The 19,448-nt window shown below is 46.1% G+C and overlaps 1 protein-coding gene across 3 annotated transcripts in view; it reads right to left on the bottom strand.

Moving 5' to 3' along the window:
* Nucleotides 1-19,095, bottom strand: part of LOC137439424 (POZ-, AT hook-, and zinc finger-containing protein 1) — an 89,372-nt gene extending 70,277 nt beyond the window's left edge. Inside the window, exons 1-2 of one of the 3 annotated variants that reach the window (XM_068135163.2) lie at nucleotides 18,325-19,095; nucleotides 16,534-18,164 (exon numbers count right to left, since the gene is read on the bottom strand). In XM_068135163.2, the coding sequence (XP_067991264.1) occupies nucleotides 16,534-18,161 (1,628 nt within the window). In that variant the 5' untranslated portion in view covers nucleotides 18,162-18,164; nucleotides 18,325-19,095. Of the gene's footprint in view, nucleotides 1-16,533; nucleotides 18,236-18,324 lie in introns of those variants that run through there. The other 2 variants (XR_010986926.2, XM_068135164.2) reach the window with 2 other exon arrangements.
* Nucleotides 19,096-19,448: the final 353 nt, after the last annotated feature.

Below are 19,448 nucleotides of genomic sequence, written 5' to 3'. Positions count from 1 at the left end.
GCTGGATTGTTGTCATGCTTGTGTTGTTTGTTGGTCATGCAAAGTTCACCTTCTTCCTCACCGAGTTTAGCAAAGCTAGTGTTTATGCTCTTTACTGCCTTTCGATAAGTCTCAATACTGGCAATTCCTGGGTGCATAACTTTGAAATCATCAAACATTTGTTTGATGGAAAGTTCATGAGGGAGATACTTTCTATAACCATGCTCCCTACGATAGTGACTGATAGCAGGATGAAACGAGTTTATATGATCTTCGATGAGGGATCGTTTATCCTCGCTCAATTTATGTGGTGGAGCATGTCGTCCCCGTTTATCTGGTGGTGGGGAGAGGTCACCTCGACTCACAGAAGAGAGAGTCACAGTGATCATCTTGTCACTGGTATAACCAAGGGTCTTCAGAAAGAACTGTTTGCAAACAACCTTCTCATCGCCATGCTCATCCTGTAGAGTATAATATCGACTACAACTACGCTCGTATGTGCCTTTTGTGTCCTTTCGCGGACGTTTTGTCTGCATTAGCTTCACATTTGAGTGAACGAAAGTCCTACGGGAAAGGTACGACAGTGCCCAAAATTGTTTGTGAATTTCTTTACGTTGGTCCTCCGTGATCTTTTTACTGCATTTTTGTCTGCAATTATGGCATGCTGGAAGCAACGGGTGTTTTTCTCTAGAATCGGTCCTCTTACGTTTTCCTGTCTTACCAGTCTCATTTGGATCAGGCTGTTCCCTTTGCATATCTTCCATATCCTCTGCAGGAGGATTGAGCAATTCTTCTGTGGGAGGACTTGGAAGCTCGTCTACTGGAGGATCTTCAATATCGTCTGCAGAAGGTTTGGGAAGTTCTTCTGCGAGAGGACCTTGCATCTGGTCTGCTGATGGATCTTCAATATCATCACGAATGATACCGCTGAAACGTAAAAAAAAATTTTAAAAAAAATGGACTAGTGCAGTATTGCCATATTTTGACAAAGTGAAGTGAGTGACAAGATTGAAAAAAAAAACTGAGGAAGGAAGCAAGTGGTATCCACTGCCATGCATATTTTGGTAATACTGTTATTTTAGGTTAGGAGAATAACCATGACAGAAGGAAGTACAAGCACATGAATGAATTATAATTACAAAACGAAGCAACTGGAGTGGATATATTTAATGCCGAGTCATTGATGATGCACTTTTTTTCTTTTTCTTTTTGGTGTACAAGATCAAGGCTCGTGTAAGAGCTAACATTAATCCCCAAAAAAAAAAACCGACACATAAAACATATAATAAGGGGACCAGTAGACAAGATGGGGAGAGAGAGGGGGAAGCACACAAGTACAACAGTAGAGAACAGGGACATCGGGAGATCTGTGGGAGGGAGAAGGCTTTTTTTTCTTTCTTTTTTTTGTATACTGAATCGAGGCTCGTGAAAGAGAAATTGAATTGAATTGAAAATGATTGAATGAATGATCGTTTTAAGGCCATTTTTCCCCGCTAGAGCGGGGGTTAGCCTTGCAGGCCCCATGACAATCATGGTTCCCTGTTTGAGGCAATGTTTTTATAGCCGGATGCCCTTCCTGACGCCAACCCTTGGTCATGCTCTTACGATGCGCAGGGATACAGTGTGCCTATTCTGAATCTGGGTACACACCGTGATCATTCATCCCAGCAAGCTGGTACTCAATTTGCCGACCTCGGAAGGATGACAGGCTGAATCAACCCCCCTGGCGTTAATTCAGCGATTGACCGGGATTCGAACCCAGGATCCTAGGATCCCAAGCCGGCACCCTAACCGCTAAGCCAACACCAGGTGAAGGAGGCATAAAACACATGGACACTGCTAGGACTTCCAGGAAAAAAGTCGGTATTTCAAAAAAAGTGGATCTGGGGTGAATTAACAGGGGTAGAAAAGATCAAGGTTTTGGATGGGGGAAGATAAGAGATGGTGGTGAACAACTGTTTCAAAGACCTGGAGGGAGGAGTGGGATTGCAGAGAGTAAGGGAGTTTGTTTCAGAGGCAGGAGTAAAGAGTAATTTTTATTTTTTTTTGGCAACTTCACCAGAAGAGGGTTGCTGGCAGATCTTGTGCGAGCTGTAGGAATATTTGGGGGACAGAGCACAGATCGAGCTGGGGGAGCAAGGCCGGAGAGGAGTCGGTAGAAGACAGAAAGACCACCAACCTGCCTGTGGTGAGTAAGTGAAAGGCCCTCAAAGAGCTTCATCACGGGAGATTCCAATGATTCTGAAAGCTTTTGGTTTCAACAGCATGAAGACGAGCTAGGTGTGAAGCAGGAGCACCAGCCCAGAGGGGAGAACAGTATTCCATTGAGCTGTGGATGAAAGCCTTGTATGTGGTGAGGAGCTCAGGTGTGCCAAGGAAGGAATTCGCATGACGGAGGATGCCCAGTCGGCGACTGGCTTTGGAGGCCAGCTTGGAAATGTGGTTTTCCCAGGAAAGATCATGGCAGATAGTGAGACCCAAAAGCTTGAGTGACAGAACTTCTTGGAGAGGATTGTTGAGAAAGTAGATGGGAGGGTTGTCCAGATGGTCTTTTTGGAGAGACATAGTGAGAGTGTGAGATTTGTCAGGATTGAAAGAAATTACATGCAGCATTATTACATTACATGCAGTGTAGGCCTAAACCACTCCACAGTACCCTATCTACTTCGATTTTCATTCAGCATGCTCATAATTTCCTGCAATCATTTTCAAGGACAGAAAATAACTATCACCCAGATAATGCTCACCATACGTGCAAAGTGATAAAATATATCTGCAGATTTTTTACATTTTGAGCCCAATACTTCAAATAAATGTGAGCTGGATGTGAAGACAACAGGAAGCGGCACTCCCTCTGACAGAATGAGACCTAGAATCTGATTGGTTGGATATGTTGGCTCGGTCTTGTATCCCACCACCTGATTGGACAGTCACTTGCTTCCTTTTGTTATTATAAATCATTCATGTGCTGGTATTTGCTTCCTCTTGTTGACATGACAGTTAAAGCTAAAATAAGAACCATATTAGAAAAATCTGCGTGCCAGTGGATGCCACTGGGTTCCGTGATTTGATTGGGCTACTTAACTCATTTTTCTGTTATGTCACTTGCTTCCTTTTGTCAAAGTTGGGCAGTATATGTCTATTAATTACGTGCTGTTTGAACGGCAGTTGCACCCAGACTACACACAGGGTCAAATAATTACATACGATTGGAATGTACATTTTAAACCTTTCATCCCTTAAGACTGCCGAGACCCTTTAGACTTTTGAAGACCCTTTAAGACCCTTAAGGGTCATTCCACCATCACTCATGTTACATTTATGGGACAAGAGGCTTCTTTGGCCTCGCACAACTTAAGTAATTGATCAATCTGAATCAAAACAGTCATAGAATAACTACTCTACTCAAGAATCTACTATAAATGGTGTGTGTGTGTGTGTGTGTGTGTGTGTGTGTGTGTGTGTGTGTGTGTGTGTGTGTGTGTGTGTGTGTGTGTGTGTGTGTGTGTGTGTGTGTGTGTACGCCATGTTTTTTGTGGAGTTCTGCTGGAACTTTCTGATGTGGAAGTGATGCACCAAAATGATGGTCCCTGTGTTGATTAGGCAAATCAACTCCAAAAAATCCGGAAGAATTCCCATGTTTTAGACGCACGCCACGTTATGTTGTATATAAAGCAGCTCAATACGTCCGTCCTTCCAAGTCATGGCATTCCAATTACAAAATAAATAACAAAAACAATGATAACATTGTAACAAAGCATATATTAATTAATAACAAGAATATTAACAATAATAATGGCATCATTTTTTTTGCAATAATAATAACTAACGTATAATTCCCCTCACCCTAACGGCCTAACCCCACTTTAGCCCAAGCACATCTGGGCTTGGTGAAAGGCAAGGTGATGCTCAAGCAGTACACCAGGCAGGTATGCTACGAGGCCGTGAAGACCCATGAAAATTTGGTCCAATGGACAAATGGGCCCACTAGTATAAAGAAAAATTCAACTTGTTCTTTCAATTTTTTTGAAACGCGCATTTTATTGGTCGTCACTCACGTTACAAAAAAAAGACATGGAAAATTTTTGTGCAACTTTGCTGTGAAATTCTCCTCAAACTGTAGTTCTTATCACAGAAGTACAATTATTTTTGTTGTCATACAAGTCACAGCAAAGCATCAAAAACTTTTGTTTTAAGTACTTGTTTTGAGTAGGAGTGGCATATTAATTAGAGAGCAAGGTACTGTCACTCACGTTACGCCACTCACATTACCTCCTCTTTGCACTTTCAAACACAAGCCAAAACTTTAAAATTGTACTTGCAGTATCCTGTGTGCATTTAAATATTGGGCTGAGATTTTACAAACTTGAAGTGACCATAGCTGTTTATTGGGACAGGCTCGTCACATCTCTTAATAATGTGATCTTTTGTAACATATGGAATCTTAGTGATTTACTGACACTTGGAATTGATTTCCTTCTTTTGCATCAACTTCACCTGTGTAGGCAACCCAGTCATACTCTACCATTACACAATCCTTCACCTCCACATTCACGCACGCATCTCTATCAATAACATCATCGGCATTTACTTCACTGTCATCATTTCCCACTGTATCATCATTGAAATCAATTTCAGCACTCATAGCATTAGCATCCTCATTGGAGTCCCTTGTGAGGAGAAATGTTTTTGGCTTTTCAATGATCACGTTCACATTGTGGATTCTGCTGATCCCTTGAACAGGAGGTGCGTGAGAGAAAATCTCTGCCAGTCTGGAATTGCCTCCTGTCGTCAATATCAGTAGATGTATTCTGAAATACCTCGACAGTGGGCACGTCCTGAGCAGCTGCTACAAACATCTCACCATTGTCCACAAGATTTTTCCATTTGCTGACTCTCCCCCAAACATATCGCTTCAGAGATCCACCAATTCCATTAACTGGGCCCTTACCATGGGATGTTGCGAATAAATTCCACCGGATGGTTATGTTGTTGTGCTTCCTCTCCAGTACTAGAAGCGATGCAATAACAAACCGGTCCTTAAACTGAGAGCTTGAGCCATCAGACCAAATGGACAAAGTTAACATTTTGTCGAATCCTCCAGCAGCCTATCCACATCGGCAATACCAGTTTATTTGTTGTGCACCAGATTGTCAGAGGCAATGACCTTGGAGTGAATGGAATCGGAATACCAGAGGGCTGCTGTGAACAGGCTTACCTAGTTTTGCTTCCAGTACGCACTTTGAATTTAGTGTTGTGCAACACAGGTTTCGTTCCCTGAAAGGTCCACTTGAAGCAGAGCTTCGGTAGTATCATAAGCATTGGCCTCAATGACAATGGCTTCCCTTTCTGTCGTGTATGATGCAACTTGCTCTCTCTTGATGTAACAGTGTTGCAGGAACCAAGGAAGAGCAGAGATCACCTGTGGTACCCTTCTCTAGCACTTTACACAATTTACAATGATCATCGTTGTTCTTCCACCTGTGCCAGGATGCATCCCTTGTTTTCTGTGGAACATCCTGGTCCTTGGAAGTAAATCCTTGGCCATTTCTGCACATTTTGCATTGTCGCACAACAGCCCATGAATTCAGGCTCACACAGGAATGTTCCTGGAAGAGACTGGGTGTATGATTGAAATTCAGGAATTGCCTCGTGGAGAGCGTCGACTGCTGCAATGAGGTTCTCGTGCTCAGTGATTGTGGAAGTTTGCTGCTGAGGAGGATATGTTTAGGGCAAAGAGGCAAGCTTACTCTTGCCAACCTTTATTTTGGGGTGATCTTCGCAGAAGAGGGCATACGTTTCCATGACTGAGGTCGGATGACGTGTTTGAACTTTGGTGTTTGTCCCATCATCCAATCTGATAGTAGTAGCATCTTTCCTTCCTGGAGCTTGTCAGCTTACGTCATCACGCTGATAGAAATCTGTGACTACTTTTGCTGCTTCATCCAAAAGCAATGGCCTTGCAAAGGATTGATGATGTTGAAGGGATCTCACCCCACTCAGCAACAAATAGCATCGGCATCTGCACCAGCAAATAGCTTAAGTCGAAGGGACCTCACCCCACTCAGCATCACCTTTCTGCATTTAGGGGTAGTTGGTAGAGCATTTGCCATCATAAATTTGATGCTAACCAATAGCTTGAGCATAATCAGAGGCACAGTAAAGAGTGGCAGGATGTTGTTTTTTCTTCTTTTCTTCTCTCTTAAGGAAACGATGTTTAGCTACCCGTTTTCTAGTAGCTTCCCGTCTCTTTTCCTGAAGCTTCTTTTGAGCAGCACCTAACAGCTCTTCATTTCTTCTCTTTTTATCATGACAACTCTTAGCATGGGTGGCTACTTTTGCTACTTCATCCAAAAGCAGTGGCCTTGCAAGGGTGCAGTTGCTTGACGACGTTGAAGGGACTTCACCATACTCAGCAGCAAATAGGTTACAGCAGATCACCTTTCTGGGGCTATGGGTAGTTGGTGGAGCATTTGCCATAATACATTTGGCCCTAGCATTAACTTTAGCATAATCAGATGCACAGTCAAAAGTGGCAGGATGTTGATTTCTCTCCTTTTCTTCTCTCTTAAGGAAACGATGTTTAGCTACCCGTTTCCTAGTAGCTTCTCGTCTCTTTTCCTGAAGCTTCTTTTGAGCAGAACTTGACAACAGCTCTTCATTTCTTCTCTTTTCATCACGCCAAATCTTAACGAGGGTGGCGTGCTTTCCTTTGCACAGTTCATACTGTCCCTTATTTTTTTTTCCTTCTCTGTAGCGCTGCTGTCTCTCAGCGCCCGAGAGCGGCATTCTAAAGACAAAAAAAACAACCTTACATTATCTACTGTGTAGGCACTGCATGTGCACATGTATGTAAAGGAATCCTATGCTGGTTTTGTGTCTTATTCTTATCACAAAAGTCAGGGTGCGGTGTTATTTACCCCACCCTCACCCAAACAAAAAATACGACTTGTAAAAAGACTCAGTGAACAGTCTGTATTAGACAATATTGTCCTGTCAGCCAGAACGGTTAACACCACTGGGTGACGAATGGCCATAACGAGTTCAATTCCGAGGGGCGTAGCCAAAATTATGGTGGTTGGTCCGCCGTGCGTGGGTGAAGGAACCAAAGTGCTTACCTGGACAAAAGCACATGGGGTTTAATCCAAAACCCACAGAACGAAGAAACACAATACACAATTGAAAATGCAACAAAAATGAATTTAATGAAATAAAGCAAATAATAAAACAAATACGGGGTGAATTGAATATTTCCTACCATGAGATGTCTCCACTCAGACACACAAAACAGACAAGGGGAAAGAAAGATTTAAAAAAATAAAATAGTGTTCTTTTTTTTTGTAAACAGCCAGCAGTGAGCTCTGGTTTACGAGGCTTTTAAGAGCTCGATGGTCGTTGCCGCGGTGTAGCCACTCGCGCGGGAAGTGCTCCGCCAATGGCGTAGAAACTCCGCATCGAAAACGCCCAGGCATGAAACAAGCAGACAGGATAGCCTCCTTCGCCTTACCTCCTCTGTCCCCGAAGAGCACCACGGCCAACGACATCTCCTCCTTGCGAAGGTTCCACACCGCTCCCTCTCAGCACCAGCGCATCGACAGACAACCAGCCGAGCCACCCGAGAGACAAAGGACATGAGCGACCGCCCGATACAAAAGCCAGAACGAGAGAGAGAGCTCACAACTCTTCTTCTTCCTTTGCGAACCTTCTCGCTCTCTCATGTCACACACTGTCCAATGCCCGAGCTCCATTACAACACTCCATGTCCTCCCGACCAATGACGAAGCTCGGGGCATGGTCTGCCAGGTACGATAGTTTCCACACCCCTCGTCCCACTCTGGGGGTGTGGCCTTGTTCCTTCGTCGGTCGGTGGGGCGGGGTTTACTTGTCGATCGTAATGTCCGGGTACTGTCGGCGATTGTTGTTGGTTAAAGACGTGCGTTTTTATGGCCAGCTTGTTATAATTGTAAAAACATAGGGAAAAAACACAGAAGGCAATCACATACTGGGAGAAACTAGCCTTTGACCCTACCTAGTTAACACAAGCTTCACCCCCCATGTGAAGACACATAAACAATCTTAACCTCACAGTTTTCTACTTAAATACATCGAGATTGGCTTCCTACTCGCACGCAGTCCATGCTCGTCTACACAGTTCTATCTCCACTATGGTATTTCATCACCTACCCCCACAAACGTAACAATGTATTGTATTCATGAACCTATGCAAACTGGCATATTTTCATGGGTTACAATCCAAACAATTGCTGAGATTTACATGTCTTAATTTGCTTACATGCAGAATTGTTAATTACTGTACTAGCAGAGGTGCCCGGCACTGCTGGGCAACACTAGGTCTCTCCCCCCACCCCTTTCCTCCCTCATCCCAACCCTTCCCCTCCCACCCAACCCCACCCTCTCCTCCTCACACCCCATCTCACCCTCCCTCCTCACCCCTCCTTTCACCCCACCCCCACCCTCCAGACTCCCATCCCTTCCCCTCCCTCAAGAATCCCACTCCTTCCCCTCCCTCAAGAATCCCACTCCTTCCCCTCCCTCCTCCCAGCCCACTTCACCCCCTCCTCCTCCTCACATCCCAACCCACCCCCCTCCTCCTCACACCCCACTCCACCTCCCTCCACCTCACACCCCACTCTACCCCCCACCTCCTCACACCCCACTCCACCCCCCCCACCTCCTCACACCCCACTCCCTCTTCACACCCCCACTCCCTCCTCACACCCCACTCCCTCCTCACACCCCACTCCCTCCTCACACCCCACTCCACCACCCTCCCAACTCAGACCCCATTCCACCCCCCTCCTCCTCACACCCCAGCTCACACACCACTCCCCATCCAGAGTCCCATCCCACCCCCCTCCAGACTCCTACCCCTTTCCCTCCCTCCCTCCTCCCACCTCCTCATACCCCACCCCTACTCCCTCCTCCCTCCTCCCACTCCACCCTCCCTCCTCCCACTCCACCCTCCCTCCAGACTCCCGCCCTACCCCACGACAGGTTGTGGCTCGTGTGTTTATAAGTTATGAATTGTGAGAAAATGACAGTTTAAAGCCCCTAGTAAGTTGTATCGTAATAAAAAAACGTGATCCTATAAAGTTTCGTCGCAATTAACCTTGGCAGCTCAGAGGAGTAGCGTCACAAAAACAAATGTCTCTTTCGCTTTTATATAGAATACTAGCAAAGGTATCCGTCCAGCGTTGCCGGGTCACACAAAGTCACTTCCTGACAGGAATATGAAGAGAGAAGAGAGGTGGAAGGGGAGGCAGGAAGGAAAGGGTCAGGAGGAAAGGAGTGGAGAGGGGTGAGGGAGAGAGAGAGAGGGGGGGAGGAGAGATGGGAAGGTAGGAGAGAGAGAGGACAGCGAGAAAGGAGGGGGGGGAGGGAGATCGTAGCCTCACTACATGTCACTATACTGTACACTCTGGGAGGAGGGGTGGTGATACGATTAGGGAAGGGGGAAGGTGAGGAGGGGGAGGAGGGAGGGGAGAAGGATGGGAGGAGGAAGAGGGAGGGGAGAAGGATGGGAGAGGGAAGAGGGAAGGCATAAGGGAGGGAAGGCAGAAGGGAGGAGGAGGGTAAAGGGGTGAGAAGGGAGAGAGAGAGAGAGAGAGAGAGAGAGAGAGAGAGAGAGAGAGGGGTGGGAGAAAGGATGGCAGAGGGGGGGGGGGGGGGGAGAGAGAGAGCTAAGCCTCACCACGTTGCTATACTGTACACTCGGATGGAGGATTGGTGCAAGGAGGGGAGTGGGAGCGAGGGAAAGAGAGAGGGAGCGGGAGGAAGAGGAGGCGGAAGGAGCAGGAGGAAGAGGAAGGGGGAGTAGCAGGAGAGAGGAGGGGTTGGGAAAGCGAGGGTTGAGAGTGAGGAGAGGGGATGGAAGTGTGGTGGGGATGGGGTGGTTAGGTTGAAAATCTGGCAGATGTGACGCCCAGTTTAACGTCCATCCGAGGGACGGCACACACGTTGATGAATCGCCCTGCTTCTGAAACACCAGGATGACAGTTAAGTTTATCGCTGGGTAAAGATTCAAACATAAGCTAGACAACTTAAAGCGAGTGAGCGTACCTTTAGGCCACCACCAGGTACATTAAAGCAGTAAGTAGAAGGGAACTCGGTACCCCCACCAGGCCGATTAGTTTACATTTTGTGGCCCATGATGGGTCGGATCTGGATTCGGACCTAAACCAAAATGGAACGTTTTCGTCCTCGTCACACACCCAACCTCTCCACCAAATTTCATCCGAATCAGTCCACAACCTTTTGGGATACCCTGTTCACAGACAAACAGACATGCGTGAAAACAACCTACATCCACCTGCAGTGGTGGAGGAAATAAAGATTTATCAGAGCATTTTTATTTTTCGAGAAGCTCCGAAGACTCAAGCAAACGGTCATGCCAACAGAGAGAGCAATTTGGAGGTAGAATCCGTCAACCAAAATCACAATTTGAATGAAAGCTTTCAGGAATGAACACTTTACCTTATTATGTCCTCCGAACATTCATGGGGTTGTGGTGAAAGGCCCCGCTTTAAACCGGTAGTGGTGCGTGTGCATTTCTTACTCCGATATGCAACCTGAAAACAAACTCCAACACCGGAAAATATGCGCAACGTCCACGCGCTGCTCGTCGTGCACACTTTCTTACCTGGAGGTTAAAAGTACAGAACGTAAAGGATGACGCCCTCAAGAGTATCGGTGAAGAAGCATCCCATTTAAATAAATAAATAAAATAAAAGTACGTTATTTGCAACTACAAAAGATAACAACTATTTGTTATCACATGGGATGTGTTTTTGAAATAAGGTATTGAAGGAGCAAATATTCATGATGAACAAACAGGCTGATAATTTCCCACGTCACTTCCGGAACTAAGCTGTGGTTTCCACCCCAACCCCTACTTAACCTCTGTACACAGTCTGCAGGAGGCTTTGTGTTACTCTCCCCCCCCACCCCCCTACTCCCCCAACACCAACTAGGCTTCCCTCCCCACGAAATGTCTGCGTGGCCATTTTGTGTAGGCAGGGCACTTTAACTGTTAACAACCTTTTTCATTTTGAAGCCAATAGTTCAGTTGCGGATAGCAAGGTGAGAACAGATCATACCAGGTGTGACCGCTAGCCAGGCCACAGAAGTAGGTAAACCGTTTTAAATCGACCATAGGTACAGCATCGTGCACGTGTACAGTGTAGTTGAGGCTTTGTATCACAATCCAAAGAGTGCACAGGAACAGCAACAACGATCCGCACGTTCGTTGAGGATTTGATGCGAGGCAAAAATTTTAAAGGTGCCGCAGGTCGATCCTGACGGTCACACCTTCTCTAAAGGAGAACATGGAAAGAATGTCATTTGGACGGGTCGTCCGTGAGTTGTCCACAATGTTTGTAAAACACTGCGGTGACGGGTGACAAGGTGACGGGTCAAAACATTCCTGCTTGTCCAGGTGAAAGACCTGCCGTTCGCAGAAAGAATAAGTGCAAACTCACCTGGAAAATATTTCAAGCCTTGTAACGTTTCCACGCTTCGTTTACTTCGACATTTGGAATGAATGTTTGGCAGTAATAAAAGCGTGGCGATCAGGACATCAACACACAAGGACAACGAACACCAGGTGATAACAAATCTTGATATATCGACATTCTGTGCCAAATTCTTCCCTCTGGATAGATAACATATCCAATTCTTCCCTCACGGTCTTCAAGACAGCAGTTCACCACCATCTCAGGTAGACCCCATCCAAAACCATGACCTTTTATCCACCTGTTAGACCACCCACACCTCTACCCCTCATCGTTACCTGCATCCTTTGGTTGTCCATCTCGGTCTATCTTCTCCCTCGGCCCTGTCATTGGCATTTCCCCTCTCTCCTGCTGTTCCCTTTGTTATGTTGTGTCCTGATCTCTTATGTGTCCTGGCTCTTCCATGAGCCTGGACCATGTATTAAAAAAACAAAAATAAATAAATAAATAAACCTGCAGACGTGAGGACGTCTTCACGACTACCTCCAAGGAAGGCTCCGTCGTTAAACATCAACATTCACAAATCCACAAGTTGCTACATTTTTTCAGAAAATGACGCTCGACTGACTCGAGTCAAAGGAGTTTGTAAATCATTGAGAATTTCTGCCGCATGAACATGATGAGCAATAAAACTGCTGCACGTGTTTCAAAAATTCCAAAGTTGTAAAATGCACACACTTCGTAAGTCTCCATGATACTACCTGCTTCAAGGAAGCAAGGCTGCATGTTAGAACCGGCTTCAAGGTAGCAAAGCTGCATGGCACTATCTGCTTAAAGGTAGCAAAGGTGCATGTTATTGCCGAGTTATTGTTATTGCCGAGTTCAAGATAGCAAAACTGCATGTTATTGCCTACTTCAAAGTAGCTAAACTACATGTTATTGCCTACTGCAAAGTAGCAAAACTGCATGTTATTGTCTACTTCAAGATAGCAAAACTGCATGTTATTGCCTACTTCAAGGTAACAAAACTGCATGTTATTGCCTACTTCAAGATAGCAAAACTGCATGTTATTGCCTACTTCAAGGTAACAAAACTGCATGTTATTGCCTACTTCAAGGTAGCAAAACTGCATGTTATTGCCTACTTCAAAGTAGATAAACTACATGTTATTGCCTACTGCAAAGTAGCAAAACTGCATGTTATTGTCTACTTCAAGATAGCAAAACTGCATGTTATTGCCTACTTCAAGGTAACAAAACTGCATGTTATTGCCTACTTCAAGGTAGCAAAACTGCATGTTATTGCCTATTTCAAAGTAGATAAACTGCATGTTATTGCCTACTTCAAAGTAGCTAAACTGCATGTTATTGCCTACTTCAAGGTAGCAAAACTGCATGTTATTGCCTACTTCAAGGTAGCTAAACTGCATGTTATTGCCTACTTCAAGGTAGCAAAACTGCATGTTATTGCCTACTTCAAGGTAGCAAAACTGCATGTTATTGCCTACTTCAAGGTAGAAAAACTGCATGTTATTGCCCACTACAAGGCAGCAAGACCATGTTACTACCTGCAACAAAGCAGCAAAACTGTATGTTATTGCCCACTACAAGGCAGCAAGACTGTATGTTACTACCTGCAACAAGGCAGCAAAACTGCATGTTATTGCCGACTTCAAGGTAGCAAAACTGCATGTTATTGCCTATTTCAAAGTAGATAAACTGCATGTTATTGCCTACTTAAAAGTAGCTAAACTGCATGTTATTGCCTACTTCAAGGTAGCAAAACTGCATGTTATTGCCTACTTCAAGGTAGCTAAACTGCATGTTATTGCCGACTTCAAGGTAGCAAAACTGCATGTTATTGCCTATTTCAAAGTAGATGAACTGCATGTTATTGCCTACTTCAAAGTAGCTAAACTGCATGTTATTACCTCTGACAAGTCAGCAAGACTGCATGTTATTATGTGCTCCAAGGCAGAAAGACTGCATGTTATTACCTACGACAAGGCAGCAAGACTGCATGTTATTATGTGCTCCAAGGCAGAAAGACCGCATGTTATTACCTACGACAAGGCAGCAAGACTGCATGTTATTATGTGCTCCAAGGCAGCCAGACTGCATGTTATTACCTACGACAAGGCAGCAAGACTGCATGTTATTATGTTCTCCAAGGCAGAAAGACCGCATGTTATTACCTACGACAAGGCAGCAAGACTGCATGTTATTATGTGCTCCAAGGCAGAAAGACTGCATGTTATTACCGACGACAAGGCAGCAAGACTGCATGTTATTATGTGCTCCAAGGCAGAAAGTCTGCATGTTATTACCTACGACAAGGCAGCAAGACTGCATGTTATTATGTGCTCCAAGGCAGAAAGACTGCATGTTATTACCTACGACAAGGCAGCAAGACTGCATGTTATTATGTGCTCCAAGGCAGAAAGACTGCATGTTATTACCTACGACAAGGCAGCACGACTGCATGTTATTATGTGCTCCAAGGCAGCCAGACTGCATGTTATTATGTGCTCCAAGGCAGAAAGACTGCATGTTATTACCTACGACAAGGCAGCAAGACTGCATGTTATTATGTGCTCCAAGGCAGAAAGACCGCATGTTATTACCTACGACAAGGCAGCAAGACTGCATGTTATTATGTGCTCCAAGGCAGAAAGACCGCATGTTATTACCTACGACAAGGCAGCAAGACTGCATGTTATTATGTGCTCCAAGGCAGAAAGACTGCATGTTATTATGTGCTCCAAGGCAGAAAGACCGCATGTTATTACCTACGACAAGGCAGCAAGACTGCATGTTATTATGTGCTCCAAGGCAGCCAGACTGCATGTTATTACGTGATTCAAGGCAGCCAGACTGCATGTTATTACGTGCTCCAAGGCAGAAAGACTGCATGTTATTACCTACGACAAGGCAGCAAGACTGCATGTTATTATGTGCTCCAAGGCAGAAAGACTGCATGTTATTACCTACGACAAGGCAGCAAGACTGCATGTTATTATGTGCTCCAAGGCAGAAAGACTGCATGTTATTACCTACGACAAGGCAGCAAGACTGCATGTTATTATGTGCTCCAAGGCAGAAAGACCGCATGTTATTACCTACGACAAGGCAGCAAAACTGCATGTTATTGCCTATTTCAAAGTAGATGAACTGCATGTTATTGCCTACTTCAAAGTAGCTAAACTGCATGTTATTACCTCTGACAAGTCAGCAAGACTGCATGTTATTATGTGCTCCAAGGCAGAAAGACTGCATGTTATTACCTACGACAAGGCAGCAAGACTGCATGTTATTATGTGCTCCAAGGCAGAAAGACCGCATGTTATTACCTACGACAAGGCAGCAAGACTGCATGTTATTACGTGCTCCAAGGCAGAAAGACTGCATGTTATTACCTACGACAAGGCAGCAAGACTGCATGTTATTATGTGCTCCAAGGCAGAAAGACTGCATGTTATTACCTACGACAAGGCAGCAAGACTGCATGTTATTATGTGCTCCAAGGCAGAAAGACTGCATGTTATTACCTACGACAAGGCAGCAAGACTGCATGTTATTATGTGCTCCAAGGCAGCCAGACTGCATGTTATTACGTGATTCAACTCAAGGCAGCCAGACTGCATGTTATTACGTGCTCCAAGGCAGCATGTTTGGAGCATTCGTTGTTTTAAACGGGAAGAGGAACAAAGCAACAGGTTCAAAGTACCTGCACGAGTTCAACATTCTTCGCGAGCAACAACACACAGAAGGTAAAATGTTCCTGTGTGAACATGCATCTCCATGCTCAGAATCATTGACAGAAGACGCGTGTTCATGGAAGAGGAAGAAATAAAGAGACGAACAATTTAACACAAGACATGCCAACAGGACCAAACATGTGTGTGTGGTGTGTGTGTGTGTGTGTGTGTGTGTGTGTGTGTGTGTGTGTGTGTGTGTGTGTGTGTGTGTGTGTGTTTATTGTGTTATTGTTATTATTACGGTGCCCAGCTGATGATCCATGCAGTCGGGAAACGAGTCAGTTGCTTACAGGTTAAGGTTCTTGCTTTAGGTGGAGAAACTATGTTTTGAGGTTTACAATTTAAATAAAGTTGAATATGGGATGTTGTAAAATTAACATCATTTACAACAATCCTTTATATTATTTATATTTAAGTTTAGGAACAACCGATACTGTACAATTAATTAAGTGTGTGTGTGTATGTGTATGTGTATGTGTGTGTGTGTGTGTATGTGTATGTGTGTGTATGTGTATGTGTATGTGTGTGTGTGTGTGTGTGTGTGTGTGTGTGTGTGTGTGTGTAAGATTCTAGTTATAGGCAAGTCGAGACAATGTGTGTAAGTTTGTTTAAACCGATTACTCTCAGTCTAGCATCTAAATGCAATGATGTTATAACCTTGCTAAGACCCTGGCACTCACCCAATATCATAAGTGTTACATTTTTAGCATACTCCATCGAATAAATTAATTAACAGTCCAAATATATGGGTGACAAGGATTTGGAAAGGTTCCTCACCCTCCTCCATCTACCCCCTCTCAGTCTCCCTCCTCTCCTCTCAATCCCCATATCTTCCACCCTCCCCTCATCATCATCCTCCCATCTCTGCCCCTTTTTTCTACCTATATTCACACTCCATTCGCCCCCTTACCTCCTACACATCCTCAACCACCCTCCCCTCTCCTGCTCCACTTCCTCACACCACTCCCTCTCTCTACACCCACCACACTCATCATCATCCCTCTCATCTCTTCCCCCTGTTCTCCACCTATCTTCACATTCCCTTCTCCCCTTTACCTCATACTCCTGCACATCCCCACCACACTCCCACCCTTTACACCTCCACCACACTCCCACCCTTTACACCTCCACCACACTCCCTCCATTCCCATTATCCTCCCCTTTCTTCGATCCAACCACTCATCTCCTATCCCTCCCTCTCTTCTCCACCACCTCCCCAACTCTCCCTCTTCTTCTTCTTCTCTGCTCCTCCTTTCTGAAGCTCAGAAAGATATACAGTATAAATGTAACATTATTATTGCAAATTAATAATAACTACAACTGACCTGCTGGATGGAACAAGCCGAGACACCTGCCAGGTAGATGCTGACAGATCAAGTCCTTGAAAATTGTCAGGCAACGTTGAGTTCTCATCCGGTTTAGGCTTCGGTAGTGCAATTATTTTGTCACTCTGTAAGACCGGATCCAAAGATGGCTCTCCATTCACTTGTATCGAATCACACCCCTTAGCGGTTCGCTCTGCACTAGCTCCTCCACCTTGAAGAAGTGCCCCCTCAGGAGTGTCCATTCGCCACTGAACTGGCAACGGTTGCGGCGACAAAAGACCACCACCCATGATCGTTTTCGGCTTACTCCCACTGGACCAGTCGGTTCCGGTGGACGTCACAAAATCGAACGGAGGAAAGGCCACTCCACTAGGGCTAACCATTGTGGGGAGACCTATCAACGTTGAGCGTGGAGGCTGGGTGGGTTTGATGAACCTCGCGTGCCTCATCTCATGCCGCCTCAAATGATATCCGTCTCGGAACTCCTTCCCGCAGTATCCACACTCAAAATTGCTTTTACTTGGGATGAGATCAAGAAGAGATGCCGGGATTGGCCGTTCTTGTACCTTCTGAGGTTCTGCCGGAGGACTCGCCAACACCGGCTGAGGAAGAGGGTTCTTGCGGGGTCGACCTCGTCCTCTTTTAACCGGTTGCACCGGAAGAAGGCTCGGAGTGGATGCAGCAACTTGGGGAACTTGAGTTTTACTTTTGGACATAACGCAGGGTCCATCCTTAACCTCCAGGGTCTCAGCTCCAGGTTCAACCTTCACCATAGATGCTTTGACAGTATTACCTGCAGCAAAGGTTGGTTGCAAGTGCAAGTTAAGTGGAAATGAAGCATTCATCTGTACTTGGTAAGAAAAGCCCTTTGGAGCGTCCACCTTTCCAAAGGTATCGGAGTTATTTTTTTGCTTTTTGGAAAGGTCGGCGTCGGAGTCATGGGAGCAAAGATTTTGAATGTCCTTTTCAGTCTTCACAACTATATTTAAAGGTACTTTGTCACTACCGGTCGTTTGTGAAGACGGCACCGGCGGAGCGACCGACGCGGGCAACAGAGGCACCGGAAGCGTCAACATATATTTGTGACTATTCACCGGCAGCGAAGGGTCGGGGGGTTTATAGTTCGACTCGTTGGGGTCCGGCGTGACCTTCGCCTCGTCCTTACGGAACTCGTTGTCCGGAATGAGTCCGAGAGCCAAGCAGAAGCTGTCTCGCGCTTTGGGTACCCGGATTTGAATGTTGGCCTGCCGGATCATTTCCTGGCAGATGTCCGTCACGGAGTTCATCAGGAGAAACTTAGCCGCCGTCATCAGCTCGGGGAACACTTCGAGGCGCACGGTGAGCTGCGAGGTGTAGGCGAAGTCCAATATGTCTCGGAAGACCGTGGCGCCGATGGTGTGCATCTCCAGCTCCGCACCGACCAGAGGGGTCGCTCCCGGACTGAAGGTCGCCTCGAAGTAACGGCTGCAAGCGGCCAGCACGGCCCTGTGGGCCGGAAACCTCTCGCCGCCGACCTTGACGATGACGTCGCATAGGTGGCCGTGGTGACGCTGCACGTTCAGCTTCTCGAGGAGTTCGGCGCTGTGCCGGCCCACCCTGTAGGTGTAACGTCTCCGACCGTCCTCCATCACCTGACCGGGCAAAAGATAGTTATTTATTTATTTTAGAATCCATCCGTGTGACAAAACGCGGCGTTCACAAAATGCTCCAAAACGCGGTATTCACAAAATGCTCCGTTTTAACACGGCTAGCACTCACTGAGTGACCTCATTAGGCCCCATTATCACGTACCGGCCTCCAAGAGTCGAAAGGCACAAAATCTTCGCCGATCCAGAGAAGCACCAACAAACTGCCACTCGTGACACGATAACGACACACGCACACGGCGCCGGGGACGAGGCTCACCGACCGATGGACATGGCGGGGCAAACCCAAGCTCAACTTTCACCCGACGCGCGGCGATACCTTCAATTAATAACAAAGTCCCTTTCACAAAAACGGGCAAAACCCCGACTTTTCGGGTCCTCGGAAGTTACCCGAACGGGTTGCGGCCTTGACGGGAGCAACAATGGGTGGCAAAGGGGTAGAGACAATGGGCCTCACACTCCCCCCCCCCCCCCCTGGGCTTGCCGTTCCCTCCTCCCTTTCCAACCCCCCCTTTGGCTTTGGGAGCCGCACCGCGGAGCTGGGACCGACAGTCCGTTCGGACAGCACAAAGACCGTCCGCGGACAGAAGTAACTGCTAATAAAGCCACGGACTGGCGGAATATAGTGCAGGCCGCGATTCCAGGCGAAACCCCCCCTCTTCAACGCCTCGCTGTTTGTGCTTCACCTCAACACGCATTCGGCTCTGCCAGCAGGGGCGCTGAATCCTCCATGCTGAGAGGATAACACCGAGAAACTTGCAACGACAACAACAGGAACAGCAATACCAACAAGCGTTTTTCAATACCCCGGCCGACCGTGGCGCTTATACTATGTGAACGTTTAACGTCCGTGGTTTAACGTCTCGGGGATTCCTCTTCCTCGCTGAGGTTTCCCGGTTAGGGGTTCCTCTTCCTCGCGGTGCCGGGTGTCTGAGGAGCGGCGGGATTAAAAAAAAAATCTTCACTGCGCGTTTAATAGAGCAAAAAAAAAATTCGCCAGCCATTGTAAAGTTTATTTGGTACTTACACATTACATTTCAATGACTTTCAATGTAGCAGGAAATATCTCAAAAAAACAACAACAATAACCGCTGATGAGAAATGAAGCGGGTTTTTTTTAGTACTGTATAAAATACATAGTCGAGGCTCGTGAAAGAGAAGTACACATTTATTCGTCGAAGGTCAAATCAACATTTAATTCGCTCCAATAGCAGACTGGGCGGCTAGCAATGTAATAATACTACGTAATCACAGAGAACAAAAAGCTTT

This window comes from Myxine glutinosa, chromosome 14, assembly GCF_964187855.1.
Source record: "Myxine glutinosa chromosome 14, kmMyxGlut1.1, whole genome shotgun sequence".
Taxonomy (NCBI): Eukaryota; Metazoa; Chordata; class Myxini; order Myxiniformes; family Myxinidae; genus Myxine; species Myxine glutinosa.
This window is presented reverse-complemented; position numbering and strand designations above follow the sequence as displayed.